Below are 20,186 nucleotides of genomic sequence, written 5' to 3'. Positions count from 1 at the left end.
TTCTGGAAATCCATTCTGGGCCTGGGCAACAAAAAAAATAGCTACTGGTTCTGCCGAAGTGGTATGAACCGGCTGAATCCCACCACTGGTATGTGTATGTGTGTGTATAGATTTAATGATATTTAGATAGAATGATTGATAGATTAGATTAGAGATTGATGGATTGATATGGATAAAATGGTATAGAATAATAGAACGATTGATAGAATGATAGATTTAGAACGATTGATGGATAGATAGTGATGCGATTATTTCTGCCGCCAGAGACATTGGCGTCTCCAGGGTGGCAATGCCTGCATCGACATCTAGATGTCCCACCATCTAGAGCAGGGGTCTTCAAACTCGGCCCTTTTATGACTTGTGGACTTCAACTCCCAGAATTCCTCAGCCAGGCACGCCGGCTGAGGAATTCTGGGAGTTGAAGTCCACAAGTCATAAAAGGGCCGGGTTTGAAGACCCCCCCCTGCTCTAGAGACAATTCCCGACAACTGTGGCTTTTCTTGACACCCCCTATGGCTCCCCTTTCTCCCACTGCTTTCATGAGTTCAAGGGTGCCTCTTTCTCTTTTAATACACTTAAGTAGAGCCTAACAGCGACGTTGTGTAAAGCTGCCTGGAAGATTTGTCTTTTTTTTCAGGAGGCAACTGGGCTTTCTTGTTTTCCTTTGAAGACGTTTCGCTTCTCATCCGAGAAGCTTCTTCAACTCCGCTTCATCCCGCCCTGGTGGGGCTCCATCCCTTTCTGTTGAGATGCCTCTCTCTCTCACCGCCGCTCGCTGATCGGCTCCCCTGGCCGCTCTATCCGTCCCACTCGTCTGCTCGGCTTCTGGCGCGCTCTTCTGTTCTGTGGCCCTCGGTCCCCTCTCCGTTCGGCTTCTCAGCCTCTCTCTTGCGCGCGTCTCCCCTTTTTTTCCCGCCTCTTTTTGAATCTCTCCTATCGCGGCCCGGCCCCTCCTCTGACGTCATTTGCGAGTCAAGTTCCCACCCCGAAGCGCTCCTAACGGAGCCGGCTATACACTGCTTTCAAAGAGAAAGCGATTTCTAGAAAGCTAAGCTTACAAATGTAGTTGGTTTTTTTAAAAAAAAAATGGAATAAAACCCAAAATGTGTGGACGGCTATTATATTTATTAAGATGTTTTTGAACTGGTGGGGCGGGGCGTGTCCTGAGGAAACTGACGAGGCCGGAAGTTGTTGCTCGGGGACCCCCGGACGGCGACGGACGCCGCAGGAGTCCGAGAGCCGACGGACCGGAAGTGGCTCGATGGACGAGCAGAAGGGCGAGGGAAAGAAAGCGCGGACCCCAAATAAGATGGAAGGTCTTTGACGAGCTGAGGAGAAAGGCCGCCACCTCTTCCTTCGCCCTTGGAGGCGGCCACCGCGAGCGGTGAGCTGAGGCCTGGGCTCCATTGCCATGGTAACGGTGTCACACCGTCTCCCCGCCGTCGGGCTGAGGAACCTCAGGGGGGTGCGACATAACTGCGCCTGCGCAGATGGGGAAAACGCCAGCGGGGAGGCTTTCCCCAACCTGGCGCCCTCCTTGATACTTTAACCTGCAATTTCTCTCCCCCCTTCCCAGAGTTAGGCGGTAGGGGATGATGGGTTCTATGCCAGTGCATTTAGAGGTGGACAGGTTGGGGACAGCCGCTTGGCATCTCTCTTGGAGGCTGAAGAGCGGATGATGGGTGTTGTAGTGCAGCACACCTGACTCGAACGCGAGAGGTGGGTGGGCGGATGATGGGCGTTGTAGTCTCTCCCGAGGAGCTTGCAGAGTTAGGCAAGAGAGTACAGTAGGAGGAGGTGGCTGGGGGGTGATGTGAGGTTCTGGATGAAGCAAAGCAGGTCTGGGGATGATGGGAGTTATAGTAGCACAGCAGGCCTTTATGGGACACCCTGTGGCAGGTTAGATGGGAGAGCTTTAAGCAGGGGGAGAAAAAAAAATGGAAAATTTAAGTGCTTAAATTTTTCACAAAGAAGCAGGATAGGGTGCTTTCTTGGCTAGACGTTGAAATTTATATTTCATATATCTTAACAAAATGCCTCAAAGAGGGGCTATGGTTTGTGCACAGTAACTAACAGAGAAATTAAAAATGCCTTAAATGAACCTCAAAATTAAAAATGAAGTTAGGATTAAAAAAAATTCAGTGATAGAATAATCTCAGTTTTATTAATGGAAACCACCCAGAGTTAACTGTAGTAAAATAAGACCTAGTTTTAAAAAATGGCATTTCACCTCTCTCTCTCTCTCTCTCTCTCTCTCCTTAGGCTGTGCCATGAAGGTGAAATTGAAAAATGTTTTTGTCATCTACTTCCTGGTGTCTCTGACTGGCCTCATGTACGCATTGCTGCAGTTGGGTGAGTATCAGAATTGGGGTCAAGAATGTGTCTCTCCTGGCCAAGAGGATAGAGAAAAGTCTGGGTTTGTACAGGTAGTCCTTGACTTATGACCTAATTGAGCCCAAAATTTCCGTTGCCAAGCAAGACGGTCCTTAAGCAAGTTTTGCCCCTTTGACAACCTGGCTTGTCACCATTGTTGACTCAACCACTGCAGTTGTTGCCAAGTGCCTGAATTTTGCTCATGTGACGGTGGGGATGCTACCGCAGTCATAAATGCGAACAATCAGTCATAAGTCACTAGTTCCGATGCCGTTGTAGTTTCGAACGATCGCTAAATCAGAGTCGCTATGAAATGAGATGGGGGCAAATAAATTTAAAAATAACCCCAGGGTGAGATGGACGGCAAATAAATCGGATGGATGGATGGATAAATATTTCAATCAGAATAGAACTGGAAGGGGCCTTAGAGGTCTTCTAGTCCAACCCCTTGCTCCAGCAGGAAACCCTACACCGCTTCAGACAAGCGGCTGTCCAGTCTTTTCTTAAAAACCTCCAACGTCTGCAGGCAAGCCTTTCCACTGGTTAATTGTTCTCATTATTAGGAATTTCCCCCCCCCCCCTTATTTCTCGGTTTGATCTCTCCTTGCTTAGGTTCCATCCATTGTTTCTTGTCCTGCCTTCTGGTACTTCGTAAAATAAGTTGACCCCCTCCTCTTCTTGGTGGCAGCCCTTCAAATACTGGAATGTAGGAAACCTGTGATATTTCCACCTTAGGCTCACATAAAATGGCGCAGGTCTGGCTCAGGGCAGAGACAAGTTTCGTTTCTGTACATAAGTTGCAGTTTACCAGAAATCAGATGACCTTGCTACGTGCAGACGGACAATCCCGTTGGAACACGTACAAGAAAGTAACACAAGAAAGTTACAGGAACAAAGACATTCTATACAGGGCTATAGCTGTAATGTAACCATTGCATAGCTGAAATGTAACCATGAGATAGCTGCTTGTTGCTTGCTTGTATCTTAATAAAAGAGAGCTTGGGACTTTGGTCTTGGCCTCACTCCGAGAACGCTTCAGAGAGACGTGTCCTCATTTATTGGCAAGTTCATGAGGAGCCCGCCGGGTGCGAAAAACCCGCACTGGAAGGCAGCTATTATGTCACCCCTGGTCCTTCTTTTGTCTAGTCTGGCCCTAGCCAATTCCTGCAACCGTTCTTCACCATTTTTTTAGTCTCTAGGCCCTTAATTATTTTAGCTGCTTCGATACATCTCAGTTTATCTTAGTTGCTATAATAAAGAATAAAAGGGAAGGAAAAAAAAGGATTACCCGTATAGACTTGGGAAATGCAAAGGAGAGGGAGGAGCGACTTCACAGTGCAGGATTCATTTTGTCTGGCTGTAGGGCAGCCCTGTGATTGCAGCCAACACCTGAAGGCTGCTAGCGACCTCATCCACGCCAAGGAGAAGCGGCTGTCCCAGTTGCAAAGAGAAGTGAAGCGGCTGCAGGGCCTCGAAAAGGTGCTGGAACCCATAGAAGACACTCCGGTGGTCATCTATGTGGTCACGCCCACCTACGCCAGGTAGGTGATGGAACTTCCTGGAGGAGGATGCTGAGCCCGATTCCAGAAATCTCTGCCTCTGGGAATTCTTTGGCCCTCTTACTCCTTTTTCCCCCCCCGGTGATATTATTTCTGCCCCTATTGTTGAATCTTCAGAAGGTTGGCCTCGTCCCACCTGAGCTTCCGAAGGTCCCTCAAGCCTTGGTTATGCCAGCTGGCCAGGGCACTCTGGGGGAACAGGTGAACTGGTGGGATGGCTCCCTTCGTACCAGCGTCCCTCCGTCTCTTACTCTCCTTTCCTGGTTTAGCTTTGTTTTTCAGTCTTTTGAATAATTATTATATAATGGTTTTGAGTAAGGATTGCCTTATTTACTGTTTTAATGGAAGATAGATAGATAGATAGATAATTATTTAATGGTTTTCAGTAAGGATTGTTTTATTTACTGTTTTAATGGAAGATAGATAGATAGATAGATAGATAGATAGATAGATAGATAGATAGATAGATAGATAGATAGATAGGAGAGATGATGGGCAGGTAGGTAGGTAGAGAGAGATAGAGAGAGATGATTGAAAGGATAGATAGATAGATGATAGATGACAGATAGATTGACAGATTATATAGTGGTTTTCAGTAAGGATTGTCTTATTAATTTACTGTTTTAATGGAGGGATGGAAGGAAGGAAGGAGGGAGGGAGAAAGGGGAGGCGGAAGGACGGAAGGAAAGGGAGGGGAGGGAGAGAGGAAGGAAAGAAAATGGGGATGGAGGAAGGAAAGAAGGATTCTAGTCCTCATTCTAAGCAAATGCCTAGTGCTTAAGGGAGGGAGGGAGGGATTGAGGGAGGAGAGAGGAAAGATGGAGAGAAACAGAGGAAGAAAAACGGTGTTGTTTGATGCAAGCATCTTACACAACCGCTTGACCGCTCCTTCCCGCTTCGCAGGCTGGTTCAGAAAGCCGAACTGGTCCGGCTCTCCCAAACGTTGATGCTCGTCAAAAACCTGCACTGGATCGTGGTCGAGGACTCGCCGAGCCGGACCCAGCTGGTCTCCGAGTTGCTGGCCCAAAGTAAGCTGCCTTTCACCCACCTCCACGCCGAGACCCCCAAGGAGCACAAGCGGAAGGAGACGGATCCCAATTGGCTGAAGCCGCGCGGAGTGGAGCAGCGGAATCTGGCCCTGCAGTGGCTGCGCCAACACCGCAAGCTGACCGACGCCGGCGTGGTGTACTTTGCGGACGACGACAACACCTACAGCCTTCGCCTCTTTGACGAGGTCAGCGGAGAGCTGGGGGGAGGCAGGGGTCACCCGGGGGCTTCCCTCCAAGGCGAATAATTGGCACAGGTGGTCCTCCAGACCGGGCCACAATCCAGCCCAAGGTTTCCGTTGCTAAGCGAAACGTGCGTTAAAGGGAATTTGGCCCCGTTTTGCGACTTTCCTTGCCACAGTTGCTAAGTGAGTCCCTGCAGTTGTTAAGTTCGTATTACGGCTGTTAAGTGAATCTGGCTTCCACCATTGACTTTAAGGTCGCAAAAGGGGATCACGTGACACCCCCTCCCCCTTCCAGGACACTGCGACCGTCATAAATACAAGTCGGTTGGCGCAGTGGTTTAGAAAGCAGTATTGCAGGAGTTTGATCCTGACTCAGCCTTCCGTCCTTCCGAGGTCGGTAAAATGAGGACCCAGATTGTTGGGGGGCAAATATGCTGACTGTAAATATTATCGTAATCAATTTGTCAGCTACTCGCCCAGAAGTCTTCTTCCTACTGGTATATATTCAACGTTACATCCTACAGATCACGTTCCTTTCTCTCTAACCCGTTTTTTCTAGCCATTGATAAAAAATTGCCCCATCTTCTAAAACACACCGAGAGGTCTTTCTCTTTTTAACGTCAATCCGTCGCCAAGGGTCCCAGGTTTTGATCCCGTGGCCCTGGGGATGCTGCAAGAGTCATGAGAGTGACCCACGGCTGTAATTTTTTTTCAGGGCCAGCCTAACTTGGAACGGTTGCTAAATGAGCGGCTGTAAGCCCAGGAGTTGAGAAGGGCCTTTAGAGCAGTTGCGGACCCAGTGCGGGTCCAGGATCCTGCAAAGGCAGACCCATTGTCACGGAAGAGTTACGGTTTAATCCTCGAACTGTGGTTGAGGAAAGGAGGCAAAGACTGTCGCGCGGTGACGTTCTTCCGCTGATTTTCGCTTCTCTTCCTGACACAGATCCGTTCCACCCAGCGGGTCTCGGTCTGGCCCGTCGGCCTGGTGGGAGGCCTCCGTTTCGAGCGGCCCCTGGTGGAAAACGGCAAAGTGGCGGGCTTCTACACAGCTTGGAAGCCCAACAGGCCCTTCCCCGTTGACATGGCCGGCTTCTCCGTGGCCCTGTCGCTGCTCCTGGCCAACCCGGAGGCTCGCTTCGACTTGCTGGCCGAGCGCGGCTACTTGGAGAGCAGTCTCCTGCAGTCCCTGGTCTCGATGGAAGAGCTGGAGCCGAAGGCGGACAACTGCACCAAGGTTAGGAGGAGGGGACGACCTTCCCAGCCGGCAAGGTCAACCGGGGACAGCCGGATTCGGTGAATGGCCATCTGATTCCCTTTAAGAACTGTAGTTATTCTCTTAAGAACCGGAGACGAAAAAAAGGTCATAAAATCAGGCAGGTCTCACTCAATTGCCGGTGGAGAAGAATATTTGTAGCTCAGCGTCGAAGAGTGGGGTCCTTGGCGCCGTCCGAGCTTGGTGGCTTGCTTACGGACGTTTCCTGACCCAGCTAGGTGACCTCATCAGTGCTGGAAAGGAGTGGAGTTTGTGGAGGGGAGGAGAAGGAGAATGGAAGGGAGGGGAGGAGGAAGGGGAGGGGGAGCAACGAGGACCCCACAGTTCTCCTCCTCCTCTCTGCAAACCCGCTCCCTTCTAGCACTGATGAGGTTACCTAGTTGGGTCATGAAACGTCTGTAAGAAAACCACCAAGCTCAGAGAGCATCAAGGACCCCACTGTCCTCCTCCTCCTCCTCCTCCTCCTCCTCCTCCTCCTCCTCCTCTCCGCAAACCCCATTCCCTTCTAGCACTGATGATTTTACGTAGTTGGGTCGTGAAACGTCTGCAAAGAAACCCCCAATCTCAGAGAGCATCAAGGACCCCACAGTCCTCCTCCTCCTCCTCCTCCTCCTCCTCCTCCTCCTCCTCCTCCTCCTCCTCCTCCTCTCCGCAAACCCCACTCCCTTCTAGCACTGATGAGGTTACCTAGCTGAGTCATGAAAGGTCTGCAAGGAAACCTCCCAGCTCAGAGAGCACCAAGGACCTCCCCTAACTACCTGGCTTATCAGCGGATGTTCTGCTCCCAGTAGTGGTCATAAATTGAGGACTACCTGCAGACTGATCATCAGGCAGTCAGGAAGCATCGCCCCTCTCTCTCTCTCTCTCTCGTTTCAGGTCCTCGTCTGGCACACCCGCACAGAGAAGCCCAAGATGAAACAGGAGGAGATTTTGCAGAAGCAGGGCCTCGGCTCCGATCCCCGCATTGAGGTCTGAAACCAGCCCTCATCCAGGTACCACAACGGGGGTGGAGAGCCCACCCCAGATGGAATGGGAGTGCCTTGTATAGAGAGAGAAAACACGTTTATTTTAATTTATGAAGGCTGAATCCTGCGCTCACCCGAGCTCTCTTCGTGTGATGGGGCCGGGGGGGCAGGATGTTGCCTTACAGGAAGAGAACTCTATGATCCAATATTTAAATAAATATGGACTGGGGGAAATGGGGAGGGGCTGGTTCCTGTCCCGCTTGCTGTGTGCGTCTCTCAGTGTTGTCCTGCTCTGATAATATGCATGGGAACCTTTCAATCCCTCTGTCAAGTTTCATAGATTCCCCCCACCCCCCTTCACTCTCGTAACAAATCTTTTAACAAATCAAGATTGGCCAATTAATATTTCCTATCGGTGGTGGTGGTGGGGGGGAAAGGCAGTTTTTGCCCATTTCAAAGTCTGACCCTTTAAAGCAAGGGTTCCCAAATGTGGCAAGCTTTCAGACTTCTGGACTTCAGCTCCCAGAATTCCCCAGCCAGCATAGCTCAGAGAGCAAAAGTCCCCAAGTCTTAAAAGCTGCCACGTTTGGAGACCCTTGCTTGAAAGCTGTGTGAAAATGTCTTGGCTACAACTCCCAGAATTCCCCAGCTAACATGCTTTAAGATGGGGGGACTTCGACTCCCAAAATTCCCCAGCCAGATTGCTTTTAAGATATGTGGACTTCCACTCCCAGAATTCCCCAGCCAGCGTAGCTTTTAAGAGGACTTCGACACCCAGAACTTTCCAGCCATCATGCTTTAAGGTATCTGGACTTCAGTTCCCATTTAACTTTATTTAAATTTGTTTTACTAAAATAAAATAAAAATTGCAGGGGGCATTCTGGGACTTCACACGCCTTAAAGCATGCTGGGCTGGGGAATTCTGGGAGTTGTAGTCAAGAAGTAAGTCCACCCACTTTTTCTACTGCCAAGGATGAAAAATGCCGCTTTAAAGCATACCCTGTAACGTGTTTAATTTCGTGAATTTCACCTAAGACGGTTATTTAGCAAACGGGGGTTTATCCCGATTTGTCCTTTTTGCCTACATTTTGGGGGAAATTACTCCGCTTTCCGGCATCCGGCCATATTTTACTCCTATCGTGTTTGCTTTGGGGTGGCGAACAAGTTGCGGAAATCGCCTGTCTAGTTTGCCTCAATCTTTGCTGCGTCGGAACCCCTTTTGTTTCTCGGACGCGCCTGGAATTAACGAGCCGCTGTGAGGTCCCCCCGCGTGGAAAACGAACGTGGGAATGAAAATCCCCAATCCGGGCGGGTTTAAATCCTCCATTTGCCGCCGGCTTGATTGACACCAGAAGAGACGAAATGATCGAAGAAGAATGAAGCTGAATGCTTAGCCTGGCGTTCCTCGAATAATATGCTCCCCACTTTGCCACACCCAGTTGTTACAGCCTTTGACTCTGAGCTAAGGTGTGTCTTTGCAAGACACACCAGCCTCGCCCAAAACTTTCTCAACACACAAGAGTGTCGCTGTGGATGGATATTTCAGGAGCCGGGTTCATTTTTCGCCGATGACTGAAGGAATGGATACAGTACCTTACAGTGACTTAGCACAGTTTTCCACACTTAACGACGGTCGCAGCGTCCTGGGGTCACGTCATCAAAATTCAGACGCTCGGCAGCTGACTCGTATTTACGACGGTTGCAGCGCCCTGCGGTCGTGTGATCAAGATTCAGAGGCTCGGCAACTGACTCGTATTTACGACGGTCGCAGTGTCCTGGGGTCACGTGATCCCCTTTTGCGACCTCCTGACAAGCAAAGTCAATGGGGACGCCAGATTCACTTAACAACCGTGTTACTAAGTTAACAACCACAGTTACTCTCTTTAACAACTTTAGCAGGAAAGCTCATAAAATGGAGCAAAAGTGACTTGACAGCGCTCTCGCGTTAACAACAGAAATTTCGGCCATAAGTTGAGGCGCCCTCGGCATTGGCCATTGTTTATCCCTTAAGCCCCAATGAAAACCCTTAGCCTGGTGCTAAGCCACAATTCACAGGACTGGAATGGCTGAGTTTCCCTTGCGTCCCCAACAGTCGTGTCCTCCCTTAACGTGGTTTTTAAACCGCAATTCATGGCTTAGCACAGGGCCGTGGTCCTGGCCAGTATTTGCTTGAGTGGAAAAGCAGAGCAAAAATTCAATAAATCGTGTCGTAAGCTTTTGGCTGCTGCTAATTTATTCCAAGGGTGGTTTGTGCAACATTGCCTGGAGGTTGGAAGCCAAAATATTTGGGAGTCGAAGGATGGGTTCGCACACTAAGCCAGGATGAGTTCGGCTTAGCAGGTTGTGTGAATGGTGTTACTTGTGGCCGATGGCATAAAAGAGGCAAAATCACAGCCCAGGTGAGTCGGGAGATGTTTTTCAGCCAGATAATCAGTGGCTTCTTAGAAGTTTCTGCAACTTGATCCTCTCAGGATCTGAGTAAGGGGATTGGCGTGTGATCGATGAAGTTGCCAATTCTTGGCCAAAACAGACCAGCCAGGAAAGAGACTGGTGCTTTTTGGCAAGAGATCCAACTGAGCATGAAATTGAACATTGGTTGTAATTGAAAATTGCTGGGCCAGTTCTATCTCGCCGTGCTATTGTTCCTTGGAAGCAGCTGTTTCCCCCACCTGCAAAGCTGCAGGCAGGAGCCAGGTTTACTAGCCAAGAAATGTAGCTTATCTGGATAATGGCTTTCCTCCAGATTTCCGTCTTTGACACCCCCCCCCCCCGGAGAATAAGACAATGCTGCCGTCCTTTGCTTCTCCATCCCTCCTTGTAAAAAAGCTGCCAGCGCAAGAGAACAGGCTAGCAAAAAGCAAGGGATTTTGAAACTGCTATCAGCATTCTAGTCCTCAAGGAGATCTGCCAGTGCACTCAGAGGAGGCTGGGAATAATTATGCAGCCACCTCTGGAAGCTGTAGATCTTTTCTCCCGAATCCTGGCGTCTCTTCCTGCTGAAGAGAATAGGTGCAGGCTGAGGAATTCTGGGAGTTGAAGTCCACAAGTCACAAAAGGGCCAAGTTTGAACACCCCTGGACTAGGGTACCTCTGACTTGTGAGCGCCGCAAACCATAGTTGGCTTGTTTTAAGCTTAACCAGCAATTGTGGTCTGTGGGCTTGACCGTGTCTCAGTGAGTGAATCCGAACTCAGCCCTAAGTTGCCCGGGAGAATCACACGGTGGTCCAGTTGCCCTGTGTGCGAGTCGGAGGTGACCCTGTGTCCCTAAGAAGTTTCCAGTGGGGCTAAAACCTCTGTGGAGCCTCCAGGCTTGAGTGCAGTCTACCTCAATGCATTCATTGCCTCCTGCACCAGCCCTTCCCCACCCGCCCCACCCCGCTTCCCCTTGGCCCAAAACCATTCCCAACCTTTGCTCCCCTTTTGGCCCATCTGGTTTCTATTTTGTGCCACACCTGCAATCTTGTTTTTATTACCTTACACAATTTCTTTATATATACATATATTAAAAGTGCTTTGATAATTGGGACACGGTTTTAATTATTGGTTGTATGCCAGCGCAGAGTCTTGTTTAGTGAGACGGGTGACTATCTAAATGGAAGAGAGAGAGAGGGAGAGGAAGGAAGGATGGAAGGAAAGGAAAGATTAGGAAGGAAGGAGGGGATAGGTGGGAGGGAAGGACGGAAGGAAAGAAGGAAGGAAGGAAAAGATCAGGAAAGGATAGATGGAAGGGGAGGAAGCTGAGAAAAAGAAGGAAAGAAGGAAGAGGGAAGGAAGGAAAAGAAGGAATAGATGGGAGGGAGGGGAGGAAGCAGAGAGAAAGAAGAAAAGGGGGACGGAAGGAAGGAAGGAAAAGATCAGGAAAGGATAGATGGAAGGGGAGGAAGCCGAGAAAAAGAAGGAAAGAATGAAGAGGGAAGGAAGGAAAAGAAGGAATAGATGGGAGGGAGGGGAGGAAGCAGAGAGAAAGAAGGAAAGGGGGACGGAAGGAAGGAAGGAAAAGATCAGGAAGGGAAGAGGAAGGAAGCCGAGAAAAGGAAGGAAAAGATCAGGAAAGGATAGATGGAAGGGAAGGAAGCCGAGAAAAAGAAGGAAAGAATGAAGAGGGAAGGAAGGAAAAGAAGGAATAGGTGGGAGGGAGGGGAGGAAGCAGAGAGAAAGAAGGAAAGGGGGACGGAAGGAAAAGATCAGGAAGGGAAGAGGAAGGAAGCCGAGAAAAGGAAGGAAAAGATCAGGAAAGGATAGATGGAAGGGAAGGAAGCCGAGAAAAAGAAGGAAAGAATGAAGAGGGAAGGAAGGAAAAGAAGGAATAGATGGGAGGGAGGGGAGGAAGCAGAGAGAAAGAAGGAAAGGGGGACGGAAGGAAAAGATCAGGAAGGGAAGAGGAAGGAAGCCGAGAAAAGGAAGGAAAAGATCAGGAAAGGATAGATGGAAGGGAAGGAAGCCGAGAAAAAGAAGGAAAGAATGAAGAGGGAAGGAAGGAAAAGAAGGAATAGGTGGGAGGGAGGGGAGGAAGCAGAGAGAAAGAAGGAAAGGGGGACGGAAGGAAGGAAGGGAAGGAAGCAGAGAAAAGGAAGGAAAAAGGAAGGAAGGAAGCGACACCCATCCTTCCAGCCTCCAGAGAGCTACGGCTCCGCGATGCCTCCCCCTCCGCCGCTGCGGCTTCTCCTGCCCGCCCGGGAGGGAAGGGCCAGGCCAGCCGCCCACTGGCTTCCTGGGGGAGGCGGGCGCGGCTTCCTCCTCCTCCTCCTCCTCCTCCTCCCGGGCTCCGCTCCATCCTCGCCTGCCGGGCCAGCTGGCAGCAGCGCGGACGCGGGAGAGCGCGGGCAAGCCGGACCAGCCGGGCTGCGCAGCCCCCATGGACGGTGAGAGCTTCGCGGTCCCGCCGAGCTGCGGCTCCTGGCTCCGTCTCTTGGCGGGGAGAGCCTTCCCACCCCTCCGGGACTCGGGCTGGCTCCGGGCATCCCCGCCTCTCTCCAGACGACCCGGGCTGGAGGGGCTTGGCAAGGGACGACCCCATCCACACGTACTAGAGACACGCGGGCAGAGAGAGAGAGAGAGAGAGAAGCGGGCTTGGGAGTCGAGCTTGCCTGTCGCAACACGCGTCCCTGGCGGGGCAACGGGCGTCGCTTCCGCGGAAAGCAGCCAAAGCAGCCGGGCTGCTGGCAAGGATGGGAAAAGCAAAGGGCGCCCGGTTGGGGAAGGACGAGGCTGGAGTGGGACGCGTAGGGTTGCAGAAGTTGGGGTGCGTGGTTAAAGTTGTGTGTGTGTGTGTGTGTGTGTGTGTGTAAAGACAGGGAAGGGGCAGGAAATGGGGATAAAGGAGGGGGGCTGGCAAGGACTGCCCCGTCTGATTCGGGTACCCGTGACCCAGATAGGGGTGTGTTTGTGTGTTTGTTTGTTTGTTTGTTTTGGCAAAGTTGTGGCTGTCGCTGCACACCCCCCACGCACACAATCCCAGCCTGGGAGGCTCATGTGGCCGCTCTCAAGCGGGGTTTTTTTTTTTCCTGGGGCAGGAAGTAGGCAGGGCGCTTGTGCCACAAGGCGAACCTCTGCCAAGTTTGACAACCGCAAGGGAGACGGTTCTCCAGTTGTGCATTTTAACACACTTCAGTGGGTGCTTCTCTCAAAAAAAAAAAACCCCATTCGCAGGTCGGTGTGCCAAGCAGATGGAAAACCACCCTCCCGTTTTTTTTTCTCCTCCTCTTGCAAGCATGCCCCCCATTAAACCCCCCCTCTTTTTTTTTAGCAGAATTCTCCTCCAGATCTACTTCATCCCCAAATTCACAAAAATCCACAATTTTATTTTATTTTATTTTTACTTCTGCCACTTTTCCGGCCCTTTGGGGTTTTTTTTTTTTGAGCTTTTTTTTTTTTTGTATCCAGGATCGTTTTTGCATGTCAACATTCTCGTGCTTCTGATAAACTTCCTTCTGAAGCCACATGTTGCAACATCTGGAGGCCCCTAGAGCAGAATGCGACTGGGCTGGACGCAGCATGGAGTTAAAAGTACATTTTATAAACGCCAGAACGACTCCCAAAGGGGTGGATTTAATTTCTGTTTGAAATCTCGCCGTCCTTGTTCTTATTTTTTCTTTGAAACTTAAAAATGAGATTGTGTGTGTGTGTGTGTGTGTGTGTGTGTGTGCTGAGCTCAGATTTGGCAACTGTTCCGTTTCCGTTCTCACGGCCGGCCGCCTGTTTCCATTGCATTGTTAGAAATATTTATTAATTGTTGCGTGTCCATCGGCTCACCTTAATTCAGATTTATCGCAGGGAAATGAAAGGACACAAACCGCTAAAAGAATCCCTACGGACCGCGGATTCTTCAGTGGAAGTCCCCGACTTGCGACCGCCATCAAGCCCCGAAATTTATGTTGCTAAGCGAGGCAGTTCTTAAGGCTGTTCTGCCCCGTTTTACGATCTTGCTTCCACAGTTAATAACGGCAGTTATTAAGTTGGGACACACGGTTGTCATGTGAATTTGGCTTCCCCCATTGACTTGGCTGTTCAAAAGGTCGTAAGAGGGGAGGATGCTGCAATTGTCATAAACAGGAGAGTCCGAATTGTGATCACATGACCACGGGGAAGGTGTGACGGCCGTAAGTGTGAACAATGGTCACAAGTGACTTTTTTTTTCCAGCGCCGTTGTAATTTCGAACGGTCCCTAAAACTATCTGTATTGGCAGGACTTTTTAAAAGTTTTGATGTGACATCTTGGTAATTTTCTCCTCCTGACGGCTTGGAGGTGACTTTAATAATTAAAAAAGAAAGGGTTTTTTTTTAAAAAAAATATTGATCGTTTCTTCGGAAGTTGATACGCGTTGTGTGGTCTTGCTACATGAAGTTTGGAGAGAATTAGCAATAATTTCCTGCCCAGATGTGATCTGCAAATCTGAGATACATGATGCCCAGCCACAGAGAAATAGCAGAGATGGGTTTTGGGGTGCATTTGTTAAAAAAAAAGGGGGCAGTGTATTTATCTCTAGGCCAAGGGAAGGGGAATTTCAGGCAGAGTGTCCAAAACAGTCTAATGGAAGTGGACAATTTTACAATCAGGAATCATGCTTATTATTAGCCAGGTTTAATACAGGTATTCTTCAACATACGACCGCCATCGAGTCCAAAATTCATGTTGCTAAGTGAGATATGTGTTCAGTGGGTTTTTACGGCGTTTCTTGCCACGGTTGTTAACTGAATCCCTGCAGTGATTAAATTAGTAACACGGTTGTTAAGTGACTGGCTTCCCCGTTGACTTTGTTTGTCGGAAGGTCACAAAAAGGGAATCCTGTGACACACACACACACCTCGGGACACCGCAACTGTCATAAATGGTGAGTCAGTTGTCAAGTGTCTGAATTTTGATCCTGTGATCCTGGGGGTGTTGCAACGGTCGTTAAGTGTGAAATTGGTCATAAGTCGCTTTTTTCGGTGCCGAAGTAACTTTGAACGGTCGCTAAATGAACTGTTGTTAAGTCAAGGATGAGCCATAGTGCATTAAACCATTATTGTTATGGTTTACTATCCGTGTCTGCTGAAGCCTCACCGAAGCTAAAGCTTGCTTAAAAGAAGCTTATGATGGCGTTATGTAATAATAATAATAATAATAATAATAATAATAATAATAATAATAATAATAATAATAATAATAATAAGTTGGAAGGGACCTTGGAGGTCATCTAGTCCAACCCCCTGCTAAGGCAGGAAACCCTATACCATTTCAGACAAATGGCTGTCCGGTCTCTTCTTAAAAACTTCCAGTGTTGGAGCATTTACAGCTTCTGGTGGCAGGTGGTTCCACTGGTTAATTGTTCTAACTGTCAGGAAATTTCTCCTTAGTTCCAGGTTGCTTCTCTCCTTGACTAGTTTCCATCCATTGCTTCTTGTTATGTTATGTGATGTGATGTGATGTGATGTGATGTGATGTGATGTCATGTCATGTCATGTCATGTCATGTTATGTTATGTTATGTTATGTGATCCCAGGGATTGAATGCCTTCTCCATTTAGCTGGTTTTGGTAGCTGAGATTTTTTTTTTTAAAAGGCAGGCAGTGAACGATGGGATCCTATCGAAACAAAGGATTCAAAACTTGGAACTTTGAAAAACAGCTCAGTTTTGATCGGCGACCTGTCCCAGAATCCATTGCAACGTTGTGTGGTTTGTTGTTTTTTTGCAGTAAACAAGTGGCAGCACAAAGAGCTTTCTGAAAAGTGGAAAGTTTTATATATTTACATATTTTAATAACACTGGTTAAAAACTGACGAGGCTGCGTCTGGCTTGGCAGAGTAAACAGAACAAATTGAGATTTTCTAGGGGACTTTTCTGCTTACTAAAAATAAATTTTAATTAGTTAAAATATCTTAGTCCTCTTGTGTTATATAACTGGCCTACCTTATAGGCTTGTTGTGTAGAACACTGATAGAACTACAAGCAGTCTTGACTTACAGCCATTTTAGTGACCGTTTGAAGTTACAACTTCTGGCCGTTTTTCACACTTACGACCGTTGTAGCATCCCAGTGGTCACGTGATGAAAATTTGGAAACTTGGCAACTGACTCATATTTATGACGGTCGCAGTGTCCCGGGGTCACGGGATCCCCTTGGGCGACCTTCCGACAAGCAAAGTCATTTAACATCTCCAGCGATTCATGTGACAACTGTGGGCCAAAAAAAGAAAAAAAGGTCGCAACATGAGGCAAAACTCATTTAACAACCGCCTTGCTTAGCAACGGAAATTTTGGGCTCCTGGTGGCCGTAAGTCGAGGACAACCTGAAAAAGACAGAATGGGAGCTAGATAGCCCAACTGTTTAGGCCAGGGGTAGGCAACCTCGGCTCTTTTATGTCTCGTGGACTTCCATTCCCAGAATTCCTGAGCCAGCATGGGGGAACTTTGGACCCTTCATGACTTGCGGACTTCAACTCCCACAATTCCTCAGCCAGCACGGCTCAGCTTGGAAACCTCTCCGTTTTCCCTCAGCATGGCTGGCTCAGGAATTCTGGGAATTGAAGTCCACGAGTCATAAAGAAGCCAAGGTTGCCTAACCCTGGTTTAGGCCCAACTGGGGAATCTGGCTTGTCCACCTAGAACCCAGTTTCTAGATAAATTCTGGCATCTGAAACGAGAGAATAGTTGGCTTTTTTTGCCCTTTTTCTGCCTCTAACCAAACTACAGAGACTGGTGAGCTGTTTAGACATAATTGAGTTTTGTTTTCTTCTCTCTTTGGGGCAATCAATGCCACATACTTCGAATTCCTGGCTCTGTCCACCCCTGGGATAGAAAAAAGTTTCAAACAGAATTAACAGGAAGAGGTGGGGGGGGGGGGAAGATCTAAATCTGAATCTTGGGGCAAGGGACAAAAATGCGCACACTGGCATTTTGACGAGCAGATTGTGCAATCTTCAAGAGACTTGGTGTGTCTATAACATCCCGTGGGTTTGCAAATAAACCCGATTTTATTGCAGAGGAAATTGGCATTATGCAAACCCATCCAGGGGTATCATTTCCAAAACAAAGAACGCTAACAGAAGAAGAAGAAGAAGAATTTTGGAAATTATAGGTAATCCTTGACTTATAAACAGTTTCGTTTAGTGACTGAAGTTACAACAGCACTGGGGAAAGTGCACTTAGGACCGTTTCAGCATTCCCCAGGGTCACGTGATGAAAATTCAGACAGTTGGCAACTGACTCATATTTGTGACGGTTATAGTGGTCCCCTTTTGCGACCTTCTCACAAGCCAGATTCACTTAACAGCCGTGTCACTCACTTTAACAACTGCAGGGATTCACTTAACCAACCTCCGTGGCAAGGAAAGTCGCAAAATGGGGCAAAATTCACTTAACAATTTCCCTCGCTTAGCAACAGAAATTTTGGGCGGTCATAAATTGAAGGACTACTTGTGCTAATGTAATAAGAAGAATTTTAGAAATTACATCCCTGGGATACGTTTTAAATCCTCCAGTTTTGGGTAGGCTACCGCCAGTCCTGTGCATACACTTCCTCCAGCCGAGAGTGCGTTGGATTCCATCACCCATCATCCCTGCCGACCTGACCAGAAATCGGAGTTGTAGTCCATCAAACTAGAAAAAGGTTGACTGGAAGAGTCCCTTCCATGCTAAAAAAATGTGCTAGAACAAAAACAAGGAAGCTTTGGTCGCTCAGGAAGAAACAGATTTGGTGATGGAAAACGGTATGACATGTTTTGGACTTGTGAGCCAGGCTTCCACGGATTGGTGGGGGGGAAAAAAAAGAAATTATAATATTTGTTTTTTCCAAGCCCCGTCTTGATTTCCCCACGTCTTGTCTGAAATGGGCCCAGCCACTAGAGCAGAGCGGAACATTTTGGCTGTGGCTTTGACCCATCTTTCCTTCTTCAAAACACAGCCTGGGAATTGTGGGTGCGAGAGTGAAATGAAATGTGGCTGTTTTGTCTCCCCGGGTGGGAGGAAGTTGTGGACTCACCCACGGATGACTGGGAAAAACCCAGCCAGACTTGTTTGCGTGAGTTTGTGACATCAAATGCGCAGCTCCGACTTTGCAACCCGGCCGCCCGTTGAAGGATTTCAGTTTGCAACGTGCCCAAAACGGCCTTTTCAACTTCCATACAAAGGGCCCTAAAATTACAGCGATGGTATAAAAGTCCTCAACTTACGAGCAGACTTTCCATGGCTAAGCAAAGGAGTTGTTCAGTGACCCAGTTCCTTTTTTTTTACCTTCTTTGCCACGTCGGTGAAGCCGACGCTAACCGAGTCGTGCAGTCGTTAAGCGAATCCGATTTCCCCCACTGACTTTGCTTGCGGGAACTTTGCAGATGCCGGTCACACGACCTGGGATACGGTAACCTTTCCTAAATACGGCGCCAGTTGCCCAGCGCCCAAATTTTGATTGCAGGATGGTTAGAATCTTGCAACAGGTGTTAACTGTGAGGCCTGGCGGTGAGCCATTATTTTTTGCTGTGACGTAACTTGGAGCGGTTACGCTAAACCAACGGTTGTTAAGTCAAGGACTACTGTTTTCTTGACTGAGCCTGAAAAAGGGGCACAAATTCAGAAGAGGTTCATAAAAAAATTCTTTTTTAAAAAAATATGTAAATGGTTTATGTGTACAGCTTGGCTTTGCAAAGATAAAGGTAAAGGTTCCCTCGCACAGGCGTGCTAGTCGTTTCCGACTCTAGGGGCCGGTGCTCATCTCCGTTTCAAAGCCGAAGAGCCAGCGCTTGTCCGAGGACGTCTCCGTGGTCATGTGGCCGGCATGACTAGACGCCAAAGGCGCACGGAACGCTGTTACCTTCCCACCGGAGTGGTCCCTATTTTTCTACTTGCATTGTTTTTACGTGCTTTCGAACTGCTAGGTTGGCAGAAGCTGGGACGAGTAACAGGCGCCCACTCTGCTACGCGGCACTCGGGATTCGACCCGCCAAACTGCCAACCTTCTGATCGACAAGCTCAGCGTCCCAACCCACTGAGCCACCGCGTCCCTTTGCAAAGATAAACCTGGCCTAAAAAAAAGAAAAGTGTATTCTATTTTTAAAAAAATATCTACAAAGCATAAAAAAACCACAAAAAAAAACCTAGGAAGTGGTTAGAAGCAAGTATCAAACCGGATTTCTGCCATCAGATTGGACAGTCCAAGGAAAATCACCCCCAATATAGAGTGAAAATCACTTTTGGAGGAAAGAAAAGAAAGCTTTAGGCTTTTGCAAAAGGCCCTGTCTTTTCTAATAAAGGACAGGTGGTTACTGTACTTAAAATGGTGTTTATTTAGATTAGATTAGATTAGATTTATTTGATTTTTATACCGCCCTTCTCCCGAAGGACTCAGGGCGGTATACAGGGCAATAAATATCAAAAATACAAAAATACAAAAGTTAAAAAACTTTAAATAGAGGAAGAACGGGCAATTTAGCAGCGGTTTAAAAGCTGGGAGCCGAGAGGACGAATGGCAAATGGATGTGGCGCAAGGGAGGACAAAAAAGCCTGGCGGGTTTTCCGTCCGTGGAAATGAAATTCCAGGGTTGATCATCTTCTCCAAAAATGTCACCCAACGTGTTTGACGGAAGGGTGGGGTGCGGGCAGGGTGGTGCTTCCGATGGGAACTTGGGAGTTCAAGAAGAAGGTGGGGTAGGTAAGGGAGGTGGGGGGGGAAAAAAGATAACCTGAATTTATTGAAGCTGAATTTAATCTAAGTGGGCGAGAATTTCCAGCATCCGGCTTTCTTCCTTGTTGAAACTTAGTCAAAACTTAAAAGAAAAAAAAAGAAATAAAAACAGGCTGAGATCTGCCGAGATGCTGAGCAGGAAAGGGGAAGGAGGGAAATCTCATGGCCTTTTTTTTTTCTGGCGTTTCTTAGCCAATCAGGGAAGGAGAAGAAAATGCAGGTTGCCCATCCACACAAGGTGGTGAGATTTGAACTCGGGCTCAGATTTGCAAAGAGCTTTGTGTGTGGCCGATACCGCCTCTTCAATTCATCATTCAGCTCCGAGCTTCCTTCCTTCCTTCCTTCCTTCCTTCCTTCCTTCCTTCCTTCCTTCCTTCCTTCCTTCCTTCCTTCCTTCCTTGTTTTTCTTTTTCTTCTTTCCTTCTTTTTCCTTCTTTTTCTTTCTTTGTTCTTTCTTATTCTCTCTCACTCTCTCTCAGAAAGGGCTTTGGGTGAACTAAGAAGGTCACTGAATGAAATGGCTTTTTTTTTGCTTTGCCAAACATCATCGCAAAGAGAGTTTGTGGGCGACGGACAAGCAAACAAAGCCGGGTCTGTTTGCGGGGGCTTATTTCTCCTAAACGTGCATTG

The 20,186-nt window shown here is 48.3% G+C and overlaps 3 protein-coding genes across 6 annotated transcripts in view; 2 read left to right on the top strand and 1 right to left on the bottom strand.

The window, feature by feature from the left end:
- LOC308675483 (dapper homolog 1-like) overlaps positions 1-20,186 on the bottom strand; it is a 126,626-nt gene that overhangs the window by 79,839 nt on the left and 26,601 nt on the right. The gene's annotated exons all lie outside the window — the stretch shown is intronic.
- On the top strand, positions 1,224-9,621 carry B3GAT3 (beta-1,3-glucuronyltransferase 3). The gene is made up of 7 exons (XM_081340807.1): positions 1,224-1,384; positions 2,263-2,352; positions 3,737-3,914; positions 4,836-5,166; positions 6,107-6,397; positions 7,313-7,428; positions 8,437-9,621. The coding sequence occupies exons 2-6, from the start codon at positions 2,271-2,273 to the stop codon at positions 7,409-7,411; spliced, it is 981 nt and encodes a 326-aa protein (XP_081196933.1). The 5' UTR covers positions 1,224-1,384; positions 2,263-2,270; the 3' UTR covers positions 7,412-7,428; positions 8,437-9,621.
- Positions 11,102-20,186, top strand: part of EML3 (EMAP like 3) — a 28,666-nt gene continuing 19,581 nt past the window's right edge. For 3 of the 4 annotated variants that reach the window (XM_081340805.1, XM_081340803.1, XM_081340806.1), the window contains exon 1: positions 11,102-12,264. In XM_081340805.1, the coding sequence (XP_081196931.1) occupies positions 12,258-12,264 (7 nt within the window). In that variant the 5' untranslated portion in view covers positions 11,102-12,257. The remainder of the gene's footprint in view (positions 12,265-20,186) is intronic. The other variant, XM_081340804.1, reaches the window with a different exon arrangement.

The sequence above is a fragment of the Vipera berus genome (genome assembly GCF_964194415.1).
Source record: "Vipera berus genome assembly, chromosome: 16".
NCBI lineage: Eukaryota > Metazoa > Chordata > Lepidosauria > Squamata > Viperidae > Vipera > Vipera berus.
The sequence above is the reverse complement of the archived record's forward strand: the minus strand, read 5'-3'. Positions and strand labels throughout refer to the sequence as shown.

Bases quoted from the DNA above. Each gene is read 5' to 3' on its own strand.
- B3GAT3 (XM_081340807.1), top strand. From the start codon at position 2,271: ATGAAGGTGAAATTGAAAAATGTTTTTGTCATCTACTTCCTGGTGTCT. The intron at 3,915-4,835 runs GTAGGTGATGGA...CCCGCTTCGCAG, and splicing joins GTCACGCCCACCTACGCCAG to GCTGGTTCAGAAAGCCGAAC. The intron at 6,398-7,312 runs GTTAGGAGGAGG...CTCTCGTTTCAG, and splicing joins AGGCGGACAACTGCACCAAG to GTCCTCGTCTGGCACACCCG.